The sequence below is a fragment of the Zea mays genome, chromosome 8 (assembly GCF_902167145.1).
Source record: "Zea mays cultivar B73 chromosome 8, Zm-B73-REFERENCE-NAM-5.0, whole genome shotgun sequence".
NCBI classification, from domain to species: Eukaryota; Viridiplantae; Streptophyta; class Magnoliopsida; order Poales; family Poaceae; genus Zea; species Zea mays.
The window spans coordinates 44,181,310-44,201,522 of NC_050103.1; the positions used below are offsets into that span (position 1 = coordinate 44,181,310).

Genomic DNA, 20,213 nt, shown 5'->3' on the forward strand with positions numbered 1-20,213 from the left:
TGTCCCCAACCCCTCTAAGGGTATGACATTGTGTAGTGTTTGAGGAAATAAACAGAAAATTGCCCCAACTCATAGTGTCATCCTCTTGATGAGAGTTAGAGTCCCTCTACTTACAATTGGTATCAGAGCCAAACTATCCTGTAGCCTAAACATCTCTTGCTCATCTCCTTCCCGCGCCTCTCCCCACACTCAGTCGGCAGCAAGAGCTCCAACTGTTCCTTCCTCCCCTGCTCAAACGAGCAGCCTTTCGTCTGAGACAGCCTCTTCCACACGCAGCAACCCCTCACTAGCCCACCATGTCCCTACGCTCGGCCACTTCGAGTGCGCGGCGCCAGCAGGAGGCCGAGGTCGCCGCGGCACAAGAACGCGAGCGAGCAGCAGCTGCAGCGACAGCGGCGAGGGCAGCACGGTTGGCGGCGGCGGAACTGGCAGCGGCGAGAGCGGAAGTAGAAGCAGCGGAGGCGGCGGATGCTGCACGTGCGGCGGCAACAAAGCTCGAAGTTCTGCGCGGCAGTAGAGCTGGCAGCTCTGCTTCTGTCGACGACAACACCGACGACGAGCTCAGGCTGGCGAGGGAAGCAGCGCGAGATCAGGCGGCACAGTGGGCAGCCGCGCATCCCCATGGGGGCGCGCGTGGCGGCAGCCCGGATAGGCGCCGACACGCTGACGGCGCTCCAGGCGGGGGCGCACGCGGCGGCAGCCCAGACGGGCGTAGACGCGCCGGCGGTGCTCCCGGCGGCGGCGACCGAGTCGACGGAGATCGCGGCCTCTACAGGCGGCGCGGTTCTCCCTCCCCGGATCGGTACCATGGTCGCCGCATGGCCCAGGCCATTGTCAGGGACATCGGTCCCGGCGGTGGGTGGCCTACCCTCACCAAGACCAACTACGTCGAGTGGGCCGCGGTGATGAGGGTACGGCTCCAGGTTCGCCACATGTGGGAAGCAGTTCGTTACGACGACGTCGACTACCACGAGGATCGGCGGGCGCTGGATGCCCTCATTGCTGCAGTCCCGCCCGAGATGCAGTTTTCGCTTTCCCAGAAGCGGACTGCCAAGGAGGCCTGGGACGCCATCGCTGCGACCCGCATCGGCAGCGATCGTGCCCGCAAGACCACACTGCAGGCACTTCGCAAGGAGTGGGAGAACCTGGCCTTCAAGCCAGGTGAGGATGTTGATGACTTTGCTCTCCGCCTCAACACTCTGTTGCAGAAGATGGTGCAGTTCGGCGACGACACCTACGATGAGGAGAGAGCTGTTGAGAAGCTCTTCCGTTGCATCCCCGAGAAGTACAGGCAGATTGCTCGCTCGATCGAGTCTCTGCTAGACCTCTCCACGATGACGATCGAAGAGGCGATTGGTCGCCTCAAGGTGGTCGACGGCGACGAACCACAGGCTCTCTCTGGGCCTATCACTATCGGCGGGAAGCTACATCTCACTCGGGAGCAGTGGGAGGCCTGCCAGGGTGACAAGAAGAAGGGGGAGTCCTCCTCGACACGAGGCCGCAAACGCGGCAAGCCGCGCAAGGCGCGTGGAGGCGCCCAGGCCGGGGCGCGAGGACATGCTGAGGGTGGTGCACGTGGAGGTGCCCAAGGCGGCGCCGTCGGCAACAAGAAGCCGGCACGAGACGACGGCTGCCACAACTGCGGCAAGCTTGGCCACTGGGCCAGGGATTGTCGGCAGCCACGACGTGGCCAGGCCAACGTCGCACAGGCGGAGGCGGAGGAGGAGGCCCTGCTCCTGGCACATGCAAGCATCGAGACATCTCCAGCGGCACCGGCCGCAGCGGCACTCCTCCACCTTGATGAGTCGAAAGCACGCGCTTTCCTCGGCGACGGCTCCAACAAGGACATGATCGAAGGATGGTGCCTCGACACCGGCGCCACTCATCACATGACCGGCCGACGGGAGTTCTTCACCGAGCTTGACTCTAGCGTCCGAGGCTCCGTCAAGTTTGGGGACGCCTCCGGCGTAGAGATCAAGGGCGCCGGCTCAGTCGTCTTCACCGCCGCGTCTGGTGAGCACAGGCTGCTCACCGGAGTCTACTACATCCCCGCGTTGAGGAACTCTATCATCAGCTTGGGACAGCTGGATGAGAGCGGTTCGCGCGTGGAGGTCGAGCACGGAGTCATGAGGATCTGGGATCCCTCTCGTCGCCTTCTTGCCAAGGTACGCAGGAGTGCAAATCGGCTTTACATCCTCAATGTGAAGGTGGCACAACCTTGCTGCCTTGCTGCTCGTCGAGACGACGGGGCATGGCAGTGGCACGAGCGCTTCGGGCACCTTAACTTCGAAGCCCTGAAGCGGCTCAGCGCCAAGGAGATGGTACGAGGCCTGCCGTGCCTTGACCATGTGGAGCAATTCTGCGATGTCTGTGTGTTGACAAAGCAGAGACGACTCCCCTTCCCCCAGCAGTCGCGCTTCCGAGCCAAGGAGAGGCTCGAGCTCGTGCATGGGGACTTGTGTGGCCCAGTGACACCAGCCACACCAGGAGGACGACGCTACTTCTTGCTGCTCGTCGACGATCTCTCCCGCTACATGTGGGTGATGATCCTTGGCAGCAAGGGAGAGGCTGCGAACGCCATCAGGCGTGTGCAGGTCGCTGCGGAGGCGGAGTGCGGCCGCAAGCTGCGCGTGCTGCGCACCGACAACGGCGGCGAATTCACGGCGGCTGAGTTCGCGTCGTACTGCGCGGATGAGGGCGTTCAGCGCCACTACTCCGCGCCGTACAGCCCGCAGCAGAACGCGTCGTCGAGCGGCGCAACCAGACGGTTGTGGGGATGGCTCGGGCTCTCCTCAAGCAGAGAGGAATGCCAGCTGTCTTCTGGGGAGAGGCGGTGGTGACAGCGGTTTACATCCTCAACCGCTCGCCCACCAAGGCTCTCAACGGGATGACACCGTACGAGGCTTGGCATGGGCGCAAGCCGGCGGTCTCTCACCTACGGGTCTTCGGCTGCCTCGCGTTCACCAAGGAGCTTGGCCACATCAGCAAGCTCGACGATAGGAGCACCCCGGGGGTGTTCATTGGCTACGCGGAGGGCTCGAAGGCCTACCGCATCCTTGACCCAAGAACACAGCGTGTGCGCACGGCGCGCGACGTAGTGTTCGACGAAGGGCGAGGTTGGGCGTGGGACAAGGCGGTGGACGACGGCACGACTCCGACGTACGACTTCACCATCGAGTACGTCCACTTTGAGGGAGCTGGGGGAGTAGGCAACTCTTCTCCGAGCAGGTCTACCCCAGCCCCCAAGTCTCCACCGACTCCAGCGCCACACTCTCCAGCTCCTGCTACAACAAGCTCTTCACCACCACGCACTCCAGCCACGACTCCGGCTACATCGAGCTCTTCGCCACCACGTACTCCAGCACCGACGGTACCCTCTCCGGGAACGTCCTCTCCGACACCAGCTCGTGTCGAGCACGACCCAGTGGAGCTCGTGACCCCTCTGTCCCGCGACGAGGAGCGCGTCGACGCGTGCTACGACGGCGAGCCGTTGCGGTATCGAAGGGTGGAGGGCCTTCTCATCGACCCGTCGGTGCCAGGCCCTGCATCTCGCATTCTGGCAGGAGAGTTGCATCTTGCATGCGACGATGGTGAGCCTCGGTCTTTTGCAGAGGCCGAGAAACATGCGGCTTGGCGTGCCGCGATGCAGTCGGAGATAGACGCGGTTGAGACGAACCGCACTTGGGAGCTCGCTGATCTCCCTCATGGTCATCGCGCGATCACCCTTAAGTGGGTGTTCAAACTGAAGAGGGATGAAGTCGGCGCCATCGTCAAGCATAAGGCTCGCTTGGTGGCACGCGGTTTCTTGCAGCAGGAGGGGATCGACTTCGACGATGCCTTCGCCCCTGTAGCACGGATGGAATCCGTGCGACTCCTCCTCGCGCTGGCAGCCCTGAAGGGCTGGCATGTTCATCACATGGATGTCAAGTCGGCGTTTCTTAACGGCGACTTAAAGGAGGAGGTCTATATACACCAGCCGCCAGGTTTTGCGATCCCTGGCAAGGAGGGCAAGGTGTTGCGCCTGCGCAAGGCTCTCTACGGCTTGCGACAGGCACCAAGGGCGTGGAATGCCAAGCTGGATTCCACGCTCAAGAGGATGGGCTTCATGCCAAGCCCGCACGAGGCGGCCATCTATCGGCGGGGCAATGGAGGAAGTGCCCTGCTGGTGGGTGTCTACGTCGACGACTTGGTGATCACCGGCGCCAAGGATGCAGAGGTGGCGGCGTTCAAGGAAGAGATGAAGGCCACCTTCCAAATGAGTGACCTGTGGCATCTCTCCTTCTACCTGGGGATTGAGGTGCACCAGGGAGACTCCGGGATCACACTTCGCCAGACCGCCTACGCCAAGCGCATTGTTGAGCTGGCTGGGCTCACCGACTGCAACCCAGCTCTCACTCCGATGGAGGAGAGGCTGAAGCTGAGTCGCGACAGCACGACGGAGGAGGTGGATGCTACACAGTACCGGCGTCTTGTGGGGAGCCTTCGCTACCTCGTCCACACACGGCCTGACTTGGCATACTCCGTCGGCTACGTTAGTCGGTTTCTGCAGCGACCGACGACGGAGCATGAGCAGGCTGTGAAGAGGATCATCCGCTATGTTGCGGGGACTCTCGACCACGGTCTCTACTACCCGAGGTGCCCTGGGGAGGCACACCTTGTCGGGTACAGCGATAGCGACCACGCCGGCGACATCGACACCAGCAAGAGCACAAGCGGGATCCTCTTCTTCCTCGGCAATTGCCCCATCAGCTGGCAGTCGGTCAAGCAGCAGGTGGTGGCCATGTCCAGCTGCGAGGCCGAGTACATAGCGGCGTCCACTGCTTCGACTCAGGCGCTCTGGCTGGCTCGCCTGCTCGGTGATCTCCTCGGGAGAGACACTGGAGCGGTGGAACTCAGGGTGGACAGCCAGTCCGCTCTGGCATTGGCCAAGAACCCCGTGTTCCATGAACGGAGCAAGCACATCCGGCTGAGATACCACTTCATCCGAGACTGCTTGGCAGAAGGGAGCATCAAGGCGCGTTACATCAACACCAAGGATCAGCTTGCAGACCTGCTCACCAAGCCCCTTGGGAAGATCAAGTTTGTTGAGCTTTGCTCCAGGTCCGGGATGACCCAACTTTCTCACAAGACGACGCCCAAGACTTAGGGGAGAATGATGGAATAAGTCTTGAGCATCTAGAGGACAGCCTGCTTTTGACTGTCCTCTGTAGTCCTTTAGCATCTAGAGGACAGCAGTCGCTTTTTGACTGTCCTCTGTAGCCTCTTTAGCATCTAGAGGACAGCAGTCGCTTTTTGACTGTCCTCTGTAGTCGCTTTAGCATCTAGAGGACAGCCTGCTTTTTGACTGTCCTCTGTAGTCTCTTTAGCATCTAGAGGACAATCCTGTTGTGTAGTGTGTGTGAGAAGGTGTGGTAGTGCAGCCCCTAGGGCTATAAATATGTGTCCCCAACCCCTCTAAGGGTATGGCATTGTGTAGTGTTTGAGGAAATAAACAGAAAATTGCCCCAACTCATAGTGTCATCCTCTTGATGAGAGTTAGAGTCCCTCTACTTACAGCTGGGTCCGGGGTGGAGGCCAACGAGGGGTGGTGGTGGGAGGACGAGGGAGAGGGGGCGGGGATGGGGGGTGTGGAGGCCATATTGTTTGACAAGATCTGACTTATTCATGTATAGCTCATTTACTCTTGGTTGCAATTGACTTGGAGTGAAATGAAAGATGGCCCAACTTGCCCTCAAATTCTCAATGCCACTATTATTATTTCTTCCTAGTCATGTTTGTGTATAATTTCAATGCTAATTTTTAGGTTAAAGGCATGGTAACTGACTTCGGTGAGGAAATGCACTGCCAGTTTCTAGAAATCTTGCGCATATTGATGGATTCTTTCACTATGTCTGGAGCACATGTAAGTTGTTTTCGACCGAACTGAGTTTAGGTTACATATTGACTTTCACTCTGAAGTCACATTACCTCTTGAGTTGTTCATTTGAGTTTGAGTCTTACAAATTGGCTCACATATCTTGTAATCTTTGATATTTAATTGATAAAATTATTTGGAAGTCCACTACTATACAACCATGGTATAGATTTTCCCATGCTAGTTCAAGTTTCTAATTTTTAATTTCAGTATGGTGACGTGTACTGTGTTTATAGTACTGCAGTATTGCACATCTCTACCATTTGCCACCTAGGGTACAATCTGTTGAACGGTTCTGTTGCTAATTATGCGATGTGAAATTATAAAACATTATGGATTGCTTGTCTCTTCTAGGCTACCCATTCGTCATTCCTTCCACTTTGCTTATCTCTGAACTCTGATGGATAGTTTGCCATTGTTGTTTTTTCTTCCTAATATAAGGATACCCAGCTCTACTGTATGTTTGAGAAAAGAAGCGGCCATTGTTTTTTTTGTAACTTTCGTGGTGGTAGATCATGGTCATTTTTCAGCATCTTGTGTTGAAATGTTGAAATCTGTTACAAATATTTGAAACTCACAGATTCTTCTGACCTGATTTAGCTGCAATAAGTCTTTATTACTTTCTGCAGAGAGACGTAATTATTGAGATTTTCTACGAAAGGCATCTTGACTATTTGGTTGATGTAATAGCATCCTCTTGTCCCCCGAGGAGCTTGTCTCGACCAAGATCTAACTCTGTACGTGTTGGTGGAAACGCTGAAGGACATCATATCAAGCCTGAGATTTTGTTAAATGTTTGTGAACTACTGTGCTTTTGTGTAGTTCATCATCCCTACAGAATTAAGTACTACTCTGTACAAACTTCTTTCATTGTACCATGATACTTCTATGATCTTTATATGCATGTTTCTGAATGTTTGTTAATCTTGTATAGGTGCAATTTTCTTATGAATAATGCTATCGAGAAAATCCTTACATTGACTCAACGGAGGGAGAAGTTTTTGGTTGTAGCAGCTGTTAGGTTTATGCGTACTATTATATCCAGAAATGTAAGACTTTTGGTTTTTTTCTTCTTCTTTTTACATTGTTAAAACATTGGAAGTTCCCTTGAAGTTATGCACTATCATGGTTGAAGTATTCCTTTGTATCCTAGCTCTTGCAGAGCTCATTTTATGGTAGATATAGTTTCCAGACAATTTATTTGTCATTGTTTGATTGCTTTATTTGCTGGATTCTCTAATACAACTATCAGGGCATTTTTTTTTTAATTTATGCTAACTACAATGCAGATATATGGCTAACTAACTGAGCTCCATTGTGTATGTTATTGAAACAAGCAGCTAGTTATCATTCTTGTATCCCACTTGATGTATCCTTTACATTTTGTAGGATGAGCATCTCATTCGCCATGTTGTGAAGTTCAACTTGTTGAAACCAATAATTGATATCTTTGTTGACAATGGGGAGAGGTACAACATGCTACATTCAGGAGTACTTGAATTGTTGGAATACATACGAAAGGTATGACTTCAGGTTGTCCCTTTGCATTTTGTGTTTTACTTGGTTGTCAATTTGAATTCTGGCTTTTACTTTGCCACTATGAATTCTGCCTTATGCACTGGATACTAACCTGCAGGAAAATATAAAAGCTCTCACTATCTATGTTATTGAGTCTTTCTGGTATGAACTTGTCAAGTTTGAACACTTCGGGAGTATTCAGGCCTTCAAACTCAAGTATCAACAGGTTGAACTATTTCTTGTGTACTGTTGCATCCCATGTTGATCTTTTTGATAAAGTGATACTTTCATACTGCTAACACAGAATCTACTTTCTGCCTACCTTATGCATTATTGAGTGAGATGGCCTCTCTTTTGTTTCTTCTTTCTTTTGACAAGTACGTGGAGAGTGCTGAACCAATGTTAAATGCGAGTGTGCCTAACATGAGAAAGAAGGCAGAACAAAGAGGTCTAGAGAAGGAAGAGGAAGACTACTTCAATAAGGATAGGTTTACTATTTTTTTCTTACTGGTCATTTATTTCTTCATTATTTTAGCAATATAGTCGAGCTTCGACATTCCAGGGTGCCATTATGTTCAAAGATTATACAGTGAATTTGCAAGTGAAATGATCTTTGTTCTTCCTAGTGATGAAGAAGATTCAGGCTCCGGCCGGCGGGATAAACATGCACAGAACCAGCATAGCAAGCCTAAGCCCAAGGTCCCTAATGGAAGTGAAGCTGATGACACTGATGGCGCCTCTAGGTATTGTTTCTTCAGATACAGCCAGATGATCTTGAGTTCCCACGTGGTAGCTTATATCTGTTGTTTTGCTTTCTCATGTTATGTTTAATGACAATCTTGAAAATCGTATCATGCAGAGTTCTAGTTTAAATTTGTTAATGTTGGTTGCTTCAGTATTGATCCCTGCCTTTTTTCAGACCTAAATCTGCTGGACTTGTGGACTATGACGATGATGACGATGAAGACTTCAATCCACCACCAATGGAGCCTTCTACGCCTGCAGAGGATGATGTGCCCTTAAACATATCCCCGGTGAAGCGGAAGCCAGTGGATGTGAAACATGCAGATGGGGAGGGTCGCAGGAGGCAAAAAATAGAAACCAGAATTAGTTGTGCTAAAATTGCTGCTGTTACTAGTACCATTATTAAGCACACAGATCTACAAAACAAGCATGCTTGCTACTTGCCTACATCAGCCGCGCCAAGTACTGAACCCAATGGTGTTTTTAGGGAGCGTGGCACTAACTCTGAGGAGCATCAACATTCTGTAGAGAACACAGAAACTTCACGACAAGCTGGTGGTGATTGTATAAAAGACGGGGGCAGTATGTCTCCCGAGAAGGCTGTAAATACGACAACGACAAGTGATTCGGAGCCTTATTCAGTAAGATGACTGACTACTACACAGCTGGTTTGTCCCTGTACCCAACCTGTTCTCTTGCCAACAGGAAGGAATCGGAATGTGTTTGGCTCCAAAAATTCATTGATATCAAGCTGGAAGCATGATTGGAGGTGACATAGATTGCAGCTACCTTTACATCTCAAGTAAAATTCCAGTTACCCCTTTTTGAGCCTGTAAAGTTAATTTTCCACAAGGAAAGATCTGACGAACATCAGAATTGGGATGGCTGTAGATTGGAACATTGAATGGGCCTTGCTCCTGCTGCTATGCTCGCTATTGTATCTCTTTTATGAGCTAATGGAGTAGCAGTGAATGTGTGCCTTCAACTTCACTGTTTTCTCTCCAGTCATTGACTCTGATGTTACTGCTGTAAAACAAGTAGGACTAAGGCATAGTTTCAGTTGAATAGCGTTTTTGCCGGATTCTGCTGACTCACTTATACGACTGTAATTTGATGGTTCATAGTTTTGGCTGGACATGCTGTCTTGGATAATTATTCAAGCCTTGTGGTAGAATAGTTCTTTAGGCCAAAGATGTGCTAGGTAGAATTTCGAAAGTGAATAATGTTGGATGTATTGGGTTAAGGATGGCAGGTGTACATGATATCCTACTCCAGAACAGGTTCGCTAAATACTGTGGTACAATCAAAAAACATTCTTGCTCTTGTTAGGATTGTAATATCTTTCACTAAATTACACATGTCTGCAAAACAGATTCATGAGATGTGAAAACAATACACAGGTCATGGCTACTCAATCTACGATGCAGAATCATTTGTTCAACCAGTGCGCCTTTACTACAGAATCACGTTGTACAATAATCCTCCGCCCTGTCTACTTGAATATCAGGCCTCCATGGGCGGCGAAGAATGGCGCAAATACTAGAGACTCGACGGCCATGAGCTTGATCAGGATGTTGAGGGACGGTCCGGAGGTGTCCTTGAGAGGGTCGCCGATGGTGTCGCCGATCACGGCAGCCTTGTGAGCGTCCGACCCCTTGGGGCCCAGAGACTTGGCGTGATCAGACGCACCTGCCTGTGTGAACAAGGCGGATAAAAGAACCATTTAGACGCATCTCTTGAAAGTTGAAACAATGTATAACAATTAACGACAACAAAAATTACATAGGGCGTGAATACAAGCTAGACGTAGTGTCGGGTAATAATTAGGGTTATCCGAATTATCTCCTGAACAAACACACTCAGAGATATAAGGATGAAACCCTCGAGAGAAAACAACGGAGGTACCTGTTAAAACCGAGGCCTCTCCTCGATAGTCTCCTACCTCAGGTAGAACTGCGCCTCGCCCAAGGTATCCGCTGCTCCATCTGTCTCGTCCGAGCCAGCCTCAGACAGATAAGATAGGGGCGCCCGAAAACAGGAAGGAAGCACCCACATTTATGCGCGTACCTACCCCACGCCGCGGCATTAGAGCACAATAGCTCACAAGACGACGATCACGTCTGGTGCAACAACATGATTATGTCTACGCTACAGTGCGCGCACGCTGCCTGCCACCTTCCGATGAGACGCCTAATACGACAAGCAGAGCAGACTGGCCCTCGGGCGCAATCTCTCCGCCTCGCGCGAAGCAGGGTTCAGCTCGCGGGCGCAATCCCTCCGCCTCGCCCGACCCCGGGTCCAGGCTTCGGGTGATTTCTCCGCCTCGCCCGACGACGAGTTTGGCCCTCAGACAAATTCTCCGCCTCGCCTGAGCTCGGCCTCGTCCACCTACTACCCGCGAATCCCGCATACGGCCACTCCGCCTAACTGTGGTAGTGCCTCGGGAAGACTTTCGCCTCGACCAAGCAGGGGCTCTGATCTCGATAAACACAGCAGGGAATCTCGACGTCATCCCGTGCAAGGACGCTGACGCACCCCGTAAGCAGCCTTTAGCCCATACCCGATGCTGTTACAACAACTACGATATGGGTAGCCTCCCCCTCGGGGGCTTGAGCGTACGAACACCCCCTCGGCCTCTGCCTCGGCTCTCAGCAGAAAACCAGCAGGCGCAAGTCAACCGCACAGTGCACCGACACGTCGGCTTGCAGGGTGCCAGTACGTCTCTCCTTCGAATACAACACCCGGTTTCACTACATACGCTCTCCCTCATGTATAAATAGGACAGTGGTCGCTCCGGGACGACAGACGACCAAGAGAACACGCAGACGAACATTCACTTCTCCACCCTATCTTAGATATTGGCACTTGCCTCAATAATTTCTAGGGACTTGGGGACTTCCTCTCTCCCACCGTGCTTGTAACCCCTACTACAGGCAATTCAGTGCGAGTAATATAAGCCCTCCCCTGTGCTGGAAGTAGGGCCTTGTGCTGCTTGAACCAGGATAAATCGCTTGTGTCTACTCGCACACCATATAGAGTCCGGCCACGCGACACAATTTACTAGTTGGCTAAGGACTCGTGGTCCAAACACCGACATGTAGGGTCAGTGATTTTTTTTTATTGGAACTGACCATTTAGTAGGTTCCAGACGTCATATACCAACGGATGTTTACGAATACAAGTTTGATCAAGTGTACTTTAGATAAGATTGTCAATATTTATAACATTAAATATATGCACCGACAATATATATTCTTCATAATAAATATAAGACAACGTGTGAGATGTAAACCAAGTTTCCGTGTAAACTCTGTGCAAACCAACTAACAAAAGCCAATTTTTTTTTTAAAAAAATATAGATGTACTTCATTGCCTACTTTACCACCGTATAAAATTTCAAGTTCAAATTCACCGCATTGCTAAGAGATATAAAAAAGAGAATATTCTGATATATAAAAAGTGGAATTATCTCATAATTTTTTTGTATCTTTTAATATATGATGAATTTGAATTTGAAATTATATACAGTAGTAGACTTGGTAAAAAAGTACATCTATATTTTTTGAGAATTTTTTGTAACTTTTGTTAGTTAGTTTACACGGTGTTTGCACAGAAGTGCTTGTTTGCATCTGATACATTGCCTAAATACAATGATACTTACTTGTTTAATATATATCATTTTTATAAATTTAATCAAATTTAAGATATTTGAACTTAGAACGAAATTAGAATGTCAGTTTTTTCTGTGTTTTTAAGGACAAAGGCGGTAACATCTTGTGTCACTTGGCTTGGCACCGACGCTGCCATTTAAATTGTGTAGTTTAATTCATTGTTTTGGCTCTTAAGTACTGTATAGCGTTCAAGAATACTTCTCTAGACGCGTCTAGGCGCACGAGAAATAGGTGTGGGTTTGGTGTATTCGAGCATTCGTACCGTACTTGTGAAAAAAATGCTAACTGAGGAGCATTTTTAAGCTAAATATTAAAATACCAAGGGAGCTAGTGAAGCCAGTGTGCACCTCTATATATTTCTTGGCATTGTCCCATGCTCCACCACTGTTCGAAGCAGATATGGCAATCTGCACAGGTCAAGATGGATCAAATAAACGTCACACAGACACAAGCACCACGGCACGGCAATTCGTTGCCACATATACCTGGACACCGGAAACCAGTGCGCCGGCGAGTAGTCCCGCGAGCGTGCTGACTCCGAAGAAGGTGCCGGCGACCAGCGGCGCGAGCAGCACCAGCGCTCCTGGCGGCATCATCTCCTTGAGCGACGCGTCCGTGGAGATCCTGACGCAGCGCGCGTAGTCCGGCGCGGCGCGGCCCTCCATGAGCCCAGGGATGGTGATGAACTGCCGGCGCACCTCCTCCACCATCTTCAGTGCTGCGCTGCCCACGCTCTTCATCGTCATCGCCGAGAACCAGTACGGGAGCATCGCCCCCACGAGAAGGCCGACGAACACCTTCGGGTTGAGCACGTTCACGTCCTCGACCCCCGCGCGGCTCACGAACGCGCCGAACAGCGCCAGCGACACCAGCGCAGCCGATCCGATGGCGAATCCCTGCAAGGAAATCGAATGAATGCGGTAGTATTCATGCGATGCTGACGCGTTGAATATGTACGCACGTACCTTGCCAATGGCGGCCGTGGTGTTGCCGGCGGCGTCGAGCGCGTCGGTTCTTTGCCGGATCCTGCGGCTCATGCCTGCCATCTCAGCGATCCCGCCGGCGTTGTCGCTGATGGGGCCGTAGGCGTCGATGGCCAGCCCCGTGGCGACCGTGCTCAGCATCCCGAGCGCGGCGACCGCGATGCCGTAGATGGATGCCAGCGTGAAGCCGACGTAGATGGACACGGCGATGGCGAAGACGGGCACGATGACGGACTTGTACCCGAGGGCGAGGCCGAAGATGACGTTGGTCGCAGCGCCCGTCCTGCATGAGTCAGCGACGTCCCGGACCGGGCTGCGCATTTCGGACACTCACTGTTAGCTAGGCAGCTGCTGGACGCACTTGCATTCCATTGTTTCTTTGCACCACCACAATTACCTGTAGGCGTTGCTGGTGAAGTACTCGGTGGTGAAGCCGATGGCGAGACCAGCCCAAAGCCCAATGGCCACGCATAAGAACAGGTGCCTGCCATAATTGCCAATTGCGAATAGCTAGCTTAGTTCGGTATGGTTTCCATTAGCGATCGAGGACCATCTTTTTCTTACCAGTTCTTCACTTGCTTCGCTTCTCCGAAATCGAACATGGTGAATTTGGCGGGGAGCGCCGCCAAGGACACGACAAGCGCGGCGACGGTCATCAGCACGGTGGAGATGATGAGCTGCAGCTTCAGCGCGGGCGCCACGCCACGGACGGTCTTCACCTTGAACAGGTCCGTGGCGAAGAGCGTGGTGACCAGGCAGACAAGGAGCCCCGCGGAGCTGATGAGCAGCGGATAGGCCACCGCCGCGAAGTTGTGGTCGGCGCCGAACGAGGAGATGGACGCGACGAACAGCGCCGCACAGGTGGACTCGGCGTAGGAGCCGAACAGGTCAGACCCCATCCCGGCGATGTCGCCCACGTTGTCGCCCACGTTGTCCGCGATCACCGCGGGGTTCCTCGGGTCGTCCTCGGGGATGTTGCGCTCCACCTTCCCGACGAGGTCCGCGCCCACGTCTGCCGCCTTGGTGTAGATGCCGCCGCCGACGCGCCCGAACAGCGCCATCGACGACCCGCCGAGGCCGTACCCGGTGATCGACTCGTACAGGCTCTCCCAGTCGTCGCCGTAGTAGAGCCCGAACACCTTGATGGTGATGTAGAGTACGAGGAGGCCCAGGGAGGCCAAGAGGAAGCCCATCACGGCGCCAGACCGGAACGCCGTGGCGAAGGCCGCGCCCACGCCACGCCGAGCTTCCAGGGTGGTCCTGCCGTTCGCGTAGGTGGCGATCCGCATGCCGAGGTACCCGGACACCACAGAGGTGGCGGCGCCGAGGAGGAAGGCCACAGAGCTGAACACCGCGTTTGCCAGCGCTGGTTTACAGGTGCGACCACTGGTGTACTGGCACGGCCGGCTGTCAGTGCTGAACCGGTGAACGGAGCCCAGGAAGAGGAAGATCACCACGGCGAAGACTACCGTGAACGCGGCGAGATACTTGTATTGTGTGAAAAGGAATGAGTTGGCGCCTGCATACAAAATAATTTAGGAGATTTTTTTCAGACATGAATGGCAAAAGGCACGCACATTTAAATTTCGAATCCAGCAGTTAATTTATAATAAGAGCAAAAATTCTTTTATGCTTCTTAGTGAAAACATTTGTATGCCTATAACCTTTAATTTCATAACCACATCTCTCTATACTCTTTTCTCTCTCAAGTGAATTGTGGAGCGGTCAAGAGCCTCCACGTTGTGGAGCGCGTTGATCTCACCATTTCAGCAAAGTGAAAAGAGACTCAAGCCGATCATTTGATCACTTGAGAGAAGAAAGAGTTCAGAGAAACTCGGTCCATTGGGACTTCTCAACAAAGACGCAAGTTTCGTTGGAAACCGAACTCCGGTAAGAAATCACCGTGTCTTTGCATTTACAATTTGTTTTCCATCTTTTCTCCCAAAGTTCATACTCGCTTTGCGCCTAAATTATATTCCATATTGTTCCTAAGTTTGAATTTCGTACTTAAATTCACTAGCAACATATTGCAAGTATTGTGCTTATACTAATTCCGGACCAATGCAACCCATCCTGCCCTAACCACTTAGAATTATAATATTGCATTGTGTTTCAGATTATTTGAGTTAAACTTCAGGTTTTCCCTATCCACCCCTTCTAGACAACTTTTAGAAGACTTATGGCTAAAGATTTCACTTAGAGAGAAGGAATCGATTATAAGATATCATCTCATGAGTTGTAGCACTTGCAGATCATTAAACTTATGAGTTGTATCAAATGGATGTAATGAAAACATTCCTAAATGAAGATTTAATTGAAAATGTCGCACATGGCTCAACCCAAAGGTTTTGCCATAACGAAAAGAAAATCTAGGATACCATATAAAGAAGGGTAGAAATCCATTTATGGACTAAAACGAGCATCAAGACAATGATATCTCAAGTTTGATAAGACTATTAGCAATTTTGGGTTTAAGAAAAATATGGAGGACAATTGTATTTATGCAAAATTTAAGAATAGGAGGTTCATTTTTCTTTTACTATGTGTGGATGATATCCTATTAACATGTACTGATAATAATTTGGTACTAGAAACTAAGATATTTTTGTCCTCACATTGTAATATGAAAGACCTTGATGAGACATCTTAGGAATTGAGGTTCACTTAGATAGAGTGAGAGAGGTATTAGGTTTATCGCAAAATGCATACATAAAAATGTTCTTAAGAAATTCAATATGCACGCGTGTAACCGCACACCTGCTCTAGTAGTCAATGATGATAAGTTAAGGAGTGATCAGGGTCTAGGAATCAATATAAGATTGATTGAATGAAATCAGTTCCACACACTTGAGATTTTATAAGAATAATGTATGCTCAAATATATACTCACACTGACTTGACAATCATAACTGGGATGCTTGGCAGATTTTAGAAGAATCTAGGGTAAGAACACTTGAAAGACATTAAGAAAGTTTTGAAATACTTGCAAGGTACAAAATGCCTAATGTTAACATATGGAAAGTCAAGTAGAATTGACATCATGGGTTAGTTAGATTTAGTTTATATGAGATGTGAAAAATATGGAAAGTCCATATCAGGTTACATATTCACACTTGTATGAAGAGGTGTATCATAGAAAAGCTCAAAACAAACTACCACTACATTGTCGACTATGTTTCCTAAGTTTGTTGCATGTTATAAGGATGCAGGCTATGTGGCTTGAGAAGTCTATACTGATTTAACAATGGTAGACAACATAACAAAACCACTGAAGTTATACTGTGAAAATAAATCAGTAGAATTGTACTCCTATAACAACGAGTCAAAGTGTTGCCGCCAAACACATTGGCATTAAGTATTACATTGTTACATATCAAACAATTGAACTTGAGCATATAAAGATAGAGAAGATGCTCACAGATCTATTCACTAGAGGACTTCGACTCAACATGTTCAGAAAACACAAAACTAGCATAGGTTTAATGGAGCACCCGTGATTCAGAAAACATTTATTCTTGGTGTACATTAAATCCTAAGTTTAAGTGAGTAGGCATGATGCCCTAAGTATAAGTGAGTAAGCATGAGATTAAGGGGAATAATATTGAATTGATCTCGCATCGGACTCGGTTACACGACTGAGCCCGACTCTATCCCACGCTTTGACCGGGCCCAAAAACATTTTGTTTATGGCTCCCTTCACACCTAAAAGAGGGATGTAGGTTCAACATAAACTGAATCTTCGCCGCTACCTCGCTATCTCCTTGCCCCACAAACCTAAACGAGATCCAATCTATTCATACGTGGAAGCGACGGGAAACATCCTCCGCCTCGACGCTATCAGTGCGGTCCTTACTGCTGACCTCATCGGGCTTCCTCAAAGCCATGTAGACTTCAGTATACATCAAATTTAACTAATCCTATAACAAAAAAGATCTCAATCTATGCATTCTAGTGGTTAACGCTATAGAGGTAGTATAGTACTTGTACTAGAGAAGCTGCTATGCATCAATTGGCTGCATTTTTTGTGCCCGCGGCTGTCGCGAAGAAGTGCAACGAATCCAATAACGTTCGTTCTCTTTTCTCTGCCTCTTGCAATTCTTAGTACAGTCGATGTAATGCGATATTGTTTAATCCGAAACTGATTCTACTCGAAGACGTGGTCGGTCGTCATAACATAGCAATCTGCCGAGTCAAAATTGTATGCTCGGAGTAACATTGAATCTTCTTTATGAATGACAATGACAGCAGGGGTTAGAATACTAAAGCCACTAAAAGGTTGCAGATCATGCAGGGCATTGAGTTAGGTCAAACAGAAGAAACGGCACTATATATTGTACTTGCTTGTTAAGAAAGCTGAGAGAAGGGTCCTCGATCGCCTAGGAAAGGGTGAAGAAACGTGCACAGGCACAACACCGATGTACTGGGTCAACCCTTTGAGCAAGCCAAAGCTCCTTTTTCTTAAGTTATTAGGAGCCAGTTGAAATAGAAGTTAGAGACAAGTTCGAATACATGTTGCATTGCAATGTTCTAGGATGCATCACGGAACGGAACGGTTGACTTATTACAGGACGAAAAGAGTACATGAGCAATGGATGATGACACGGTAATCATCTTGATGGCGCTCAAAACATGTATGGACAGATCGGTGACTAGTTACTACCAGCACAGAGCGAAAGGCGTGGTGGAGAACAGATTGAACTCACCAACCGAAATGGCGCTCTGGATCTCCGCGCAGCGCGCCACGGCGACAGTGCCGTCGCCGGCGGTCTCCTCCTCCTCCTCGTCGCGGTCGCCGGCACCGCCCATGCCGACGTCCTCCTCGTCGTCCTCCATCCGGAAGACGGGGCCCCCGTGGTGGCCGCCGTTGCCGGGCGCCGCGTAGGCGGACATCTTCACCCTGGAGACGAGGAACCATTGCCACAGCGCGAAGGCGATGCCCACCGCCGCGCACGCCGGGATGACCACGTCCGCCGCCGCTGCGGAGCCCATGGTCTGGTCGCCTTAACTAACTAACCACGTACGCAGGCGCGCCTGAGCGAACTACAAATGTGGTCGTTTGCTCGCCAAGAGTTGAGGGTTTTCTCCCTCTCGCTGTGCGTGTGTACTGTGTGAGAGAGGAACGAACTGCCCGACTTCTTGAGGACGACGTGATGGAGAGGACAAGACCAGTTGCTTCAACCAGACCGTACGTGGAAGACGAAACTGAACGTTAGCCCAGACAGCCAGCGTTCTCCGGCGCGTGCCTGAATATGACTCCTGGAGCAATCCGGTCCGCGGATTTCGATATTACTATATACATATGCATGCGTGCGCAGGTGAATGCATCAACGTTGACGAGAGAATTCGAGTGTGCACATGGCGAATTAGCTTCGCAAGGAGGTAACGGGGTAGGTTGCTGGCTTCGGTGCTAATGTTTTTTCCATACATGCAAGTGACCCCTTTTCATGAAGCAAACGAAAATATATGAGTTTGCAACGTAGAAGGAAAGATAAACTACTACACTATTTTACAGGCGTTTTTGAGAAGTGCTAGGGACTCTAGAAATGCCTAGATTTAAACGAGAACCCCAAGTGAAAATATAAAATATCATTTTTTCATGCAAAATTTGCACGCTACGTGACGCGGCTAGGGATCAAACCTGCCACCTCCTATGTGAAACCGACTCTACCACTTTACCCACAACGTGACTGGTGTTTTAATTGAGATTAGAACAAATCGAATATAAATTAATTGTTTGAGGCTGCAAACGAATTTAAACAAAAAAATTGTAAACTACAAAGTTGAATAACTTTTAAGTTCTACAACTTTTATTTGATACTTTTTTCATCCGAGGTCGTTTCAAAAAATAATATTTTAAATTTGGTAGATTCAAATACAATTTTGAGAGTCCAAATGTTTTCAAATTAAAAAGTTGCCAACTACAAAGTTTTATAAACGTTTACGGATCTACAACTTTTATTTTTAATGGTTTTTTCATACGAGATCATTTGGGAAACTCAAAAAATTGATTTCAAGTTATTTTTATTGGCGGTTTCTCACTGCTGATTTTCATTACAAAATCATCAGTAAAAATCGTGCATTTTTACTGGTGGTTTTCTTAAGAAACTGTCCGTGAAAAATATGATTTCTACTAGTGATTTCTTGAGTCGGATGAGTCATTTTATTTCACTCACGTTCGATAACCAAAACTCTCTGTAAAAGTTATACCTATAGCAGTCATAGAACTTTTTTCTACTATTGTATCTCACAAATTGTTGGTATGAGTCCATGACCAAGATCAATTGGTGATAAGTAAAGCATCCCGAACCATTTTCTTCATCAATTTTTCCTACTCCACATATGGCGACGAAGATTTTTCATCAATTGGTGATAATAAAAGAGACACACATGCTGACATGTGGAGTCCATATGTCCACCGCGACCCGTTTGGACCTAATAGAGACTCAAACAACAATTAAAGACTAGACTGACATACTTTAAAAGTTTGTGGGCCAAAATGACATAGGGCGACAAATTTAAAGACCAGAGATGTATTTTACTCTCAGGTTTTCGTGCTGCACAACCATCTTCATCAGTTACTTATATAGTGACAAGAAATAAAGAAACATGGAAAAAGAGAATCTATGTCCACACACATGACCCACCCAATCGCAAGAATATGTTTAACAAATGTATCGACGGTGGACGGTACCACAATGCAATTTGGGCTAGGCCTCAGCAGACTCGATCTATCCCAAACATTCCAGCCCATACAACCCATTAGTGCCGTATCATCTTCAACTGCTTTAGGAAGCTAGGAGGATCTTCTTCCTCTTCATCTCCACCTTCCCCTCGTCGATTGTGTCGCCTCATCTTGCCTCCATGTCGTCGTCGTTTGCAGCTTCTTATTAGCATATGTTGGCATCAACGGCTAGAAGACGATGATGTCAGCGAAGGAGGAGCCGACGACGACACATTGGCAGACGTAGGATGAGAATTCATGGGGGGCCAAAAAACCACACGATAAAATCGAACAAGTCCAAAAAACTAGTGTTGTATAGAATTTAAGTTTCATATCAATACACGATATAGGTTTAAAGAAGGTAACTATATAAGCAAAAGAAGCGAACATATCACTAAGTTTTTGCTGACCCAGACAATTGCATTCTTCTAGTTTTGAGATGTTGAAATCATCGAAATCTATCAATGGATTTGAAGATCTCATCATCAATTGTCGAATAATGATCTCATCATCAATTCGTCTTCTTAATCCTAGATACACAACTATTTCATCAGTTTGTCTCCAATTCACAACCATAAGTGAATATTCTAATCTAATCCAAATATTTAATCTCATACTTAATCTGTCAATCAAATAAAAACAATAACTACTGAATCGAAGCC

The 20,213-nt window shown here is 48.8% G+C and overlaps 2 protein-coding genes across 3 annotated transcripts in view; one reads left to right on the forward strand and one right to left on the reverse strand.

Moving 5' to 3' along the window:
• The window catches only part of LOC100502168 (uncharacterized), a 50,166-nt gene extending 40,667 nt beyond the window's left edge, over window positions 1-9,499 (forward strand). Inside the window, exons 16-23 of one of the 2 annotated variants that reach the window (XM_008657167.4) lie at window positions 5,804-5,902; window positions 6,544-6,758; window positions 6,849-6,963; window positions 7,304-7,435; window positions 7,551-7,658; window positions 7,811-7,920; window positions 8,059-8,175; window positions 8,352-9,499. In XM_008657167.4, the coding sequence (XP_008655389.1) occupies window positions 5,804-5,902; window positions 6,544-6,758; window positions 6,849-6,963; window positions 7,304-7,435; window positions 7,551-7,658; window positions 7,811-7,920; window positions 8,059-8,175; window positions 8,352-8,826 (1,371 nt within the window). In that variant the 3' untranslated portion in view covers window positions 8,827-9,499. The remainder of the gene's footprint in view (window positions 1-5,803; window positions 5,903-6,543; window positions 6,759-6,848; window positions 6,964-7,303; window positions 7,436-7,550; window positions 7,659-7,810; window positions 7,921-8,058; window positions 8,176-8,351) is intronic. The other variant, NM_001349054.1, reaches the window with a different exon arrangement.
• Window positions 9,470-18,080, reverse strand: LOC103635138 (pyrophosphate-energized vacuolar membrane proton pump). The gene is made up of 7 exons (XM_008657677.3): window positions 17,534-18,080; window positions 13,395-14,349; window positions 13,228-13,314; window positions 12,813-13,143; window positions 12,333-12,743; window positions 12,195-12,254; window positions 9,470-9,869 (listed from the first exon to the last, which is right to left on the reverse strand). Exons 1-7 carry the CDS (start codon window positions 17,817-17,819, stop codon window positions 9,669-9,671), a joined length of 2,331 nt encoding a protein of 776 aa, XP_008655899.1. The 5' UTR covers window positions 17,820-18,080; the 3' UTR covers window positions 9,470-9,668.
• Window positions 18,081-20,213: the final 2,133 nt, after the last annotated feature.

Coding starts and splice junctions, on each gene's coding strand:
- LOC103635138 (XM_008657677.3), bottom strand. CDS start 17,819: ATGGGCTCCGCAGCGGCGGCGGACGTGGTCATCCCGGCGTGCGCGGCG. Junction 13,144..13,227: donor TTCACCAGCAACGCCTACAG/GTAATTGTGGTG, acceptor CGAAATGCGCAG/CCCGGTCCGGGACGTCGCTG. Junction 12,744..12,812: donor CCACGGCCGCCATTGGCAAG/GTACGTGCGTAC, acceptor ATTTCCTTGCAG/GGATTCGCCATCGGATCGGC.